Below are 2,371 nucleotides of genomic sequence, written 5' to 3' on the forward strand. Positions count from 1 at the left end.
CAGGGCAGCTGGGATTTGGGCTCAAGACAGCCTGGGCCCAGAGCCACATCCTTAACCATTAAGTCACACTGCCTTTTGTAAAAATGACAAGGCTGTGACCGGATGTGACGTGATAGCGTACATAGACTTCCTTGCATGGACACAAAGATTTTATGTGTTGCTTTTCGTGGTCAGATCTCAAGTTCGGTCGTGATTCCAACTGTTAGTCAGAGACCCTTATTTCTCCCATTGGGAAAGATGCAAGGGTTGATGTCTGAATAAATTGCCTTTAAGACTCAAGTTCATGGGTCTTCTTGGAATTCGTGCTGTGACCTGAAACAGAAGCTGTCCACATGGCTGAGAAACAAGACTGACTCCCCACGTGACTGCACTCTGAATTTATTTCTCTGCTCCCACGCCTGGATCCATCCCAGCCTCACCTTCCCTCGCCCAGCTCCCTGCGGGGGTGAAGGTGGGTTGCGTGGCGAGTCTGTATCTTCAGCTGCCTCCTGGTCAAGGTATGACCTAGGCCCCCAGGATCTAGGGGAGGAAGGACTAAAGGCATCTGTTTTATCTTCCGGTGGCAGGACTGGAACCATTGGTCTCGGGGGCTGATGGGCAGTGCCAGTGTGGACAGCCACAGCTCTCCTGTTGCTGGGGGTAGTCCGCCAGGACGTAGAGGAAGCCACCCAGGGCTGCAACAGCCATGGCTGTGTTGTGGGAGGAGCAGCCATCTGGGGAGAAAGAGTCCTTGTGAGTACTGTGTGGTGGCCACAGTTCTGAGTGCTTTTCAGATACTTGCTCAGCCAGCCAGCTCCCCTTTGCTGGGCTGGCCATCCACCAGCGGCTGTGAGCGCTGGTCACTAATGGCTCCTTTCTCCAGAGAAACAACGTCTGCTGATTGGAGCCTCCTCGTTGGGGAGGGTATCATGGCTCCTTCCAATGACTTGCTTATAACAGATACTTGCTCGTACAGGTGACTCAGGTCTGACCTCCACTCCAGAGTTTCCTTCCCCTGGGATCTGACCCGGGGCCACATGATTGTCCAGCTCCTTCCCATCTTCCCTTGCTCTCAGGCCCTGCATGAGACCTTCTAGGACAGCACCCCACTGGCTGCTTTGCATATAGGGAAACTGAAGCTCAGGTAGCACAACTAAGCTCCCCAGCTCTGTTGACTCCACAGCTCATTTCCTGACCCTGACAGCCTCCTGCACTGCTGCCTCACTCTTGCCCATTCCCAGATGACCCTGAGCACCTGCCTGAGACAAGAGCCCGTTAGAAGTTACTTAGTTCTGTAAACCCGAAGTGGGATGCCTCCCTTTCACCCCTGAGCAGGTGAGAGGGGGCCAGGACTTTGCTCTCTCCTCACAGTCTTGGAGAAGGGACAGACCCTGGCTAGGCCCTTTGGAGGAAGGGAGAATGCAGGTTTCAAGGAGCTCAGTTACCAACTCCAGCAGTTCACCTTAACATGTGCCAAATGCCGGGGAGTGCTTTGCATGGTGAACCGATATTAACCCCTAACAGCTCTATGAAAGCCGTGCTCTACAAATAGGCACTGCTAAGTCCCTATTAAGAAACTGAGGCTAAGAGAGGTTGAGTGACTTCCACAGTGAGGAAGGAGCAGAAGCAGATTCAAACCCTGACAGCGTGATTTCAAACCCTGTTCTCTGAATCTCCATGCCAGCCGCCCCCCTGCTCCGCAGGGGTGCAGCAGAAGGAAGGAAAACACCACTCCCACTGGGCAGCTTCCTAGCCTGTGGTCAACCTGCCTTCCAGGGGCCCAGGAAGGACCTTGGGCTTCAGAAGTTCTGCAGCTGACCCTAGAGTCCAGCTGTCTGGGAGCAGCCAGCTTTCTAGGGTGAGCACAGCAGACCCCCTACCACCTGGTCAGAGGTAGCCCCGGCCCCCTGTGCCAGGCAGTCCTAGTGCCGGCAGGGGCCTCTGGAGTCTCCTGAGAACTTCTCTCCCTCCCTAGCCCAGCTTTTGGTGACAGCTACAAAATGACCCATTGGATTTGTGCCTCCCTCTCTTGTCTACCTGTGGGCAAATGATGAGGTGCAGGGGGGCTCATGGGGAGGCATTTAGTCACTGGGATCATATGCTGGGCATCTACTCTGTGGGCTGGCTATGTCACCTCCTTTCCTGCTTCTGTCTTGCAGTTATTTGTTTTTTATAAGTATATATATATATATATATATATATATATATATATAGTTTATTGCCAAGTTGGCTCCATATAAAACCCAGTGCTCTTCCCCACAAGTGCCCCTCTCTATGACCATCACCCCCCGCCCCCTTCCCCATTCTCTCTTCAGCCCTCAGTTTGTTCTCAGCATTCAAAAGTCTCTCATGACTGCATCACTCCCTCTCCCCAACTCTTTCCCCCCCTTTC

General features: G+C 53.2%; 1 protein-coding gene across 2 annotated transcripts in view; it reads right to left on the minus strand.

Moving 5' to 3' along the window:
- Positions 1–362: 362 nt before the first annotated feature.
- The window catches only part of C8H16orf89 (chromosome 8 C16orf89 homolog), a 16,313-nt gene continuing 14,304 nt past the window's right edge, over positions 363–2,371 (minus strand). For both annotated transcript variants that reach the window (XM_029948604.1, XM_029948602.1), the window contains one exon: positions 363–713. In XM_029948604.1, coding sequence (XP_029804464.1) covers positions 550–713 — 164 coding nt within the window. In that variant the 3' untranslated portion in view covers positions 363–549. The remainder of the gene's footprint in view (positions 714–2,371) is intronic.

This window comes from Suricata suricatta, chromosome 8 (assembly GCF_006229205.1).
Source record: "Suricata suricatta isolate VVHF042 chromosome 8, meerkat_22Aug2017_6uvM2_HiC, whole genome shotgun sequence".
In the NCBI taxonomy this organism is placed as follows: domain Eukaryota; kingdom Metazoa; phylum Chordata; class Mammalia; order Carnivora; family Herpestidae; genus Suricata; species Suricata suricatta.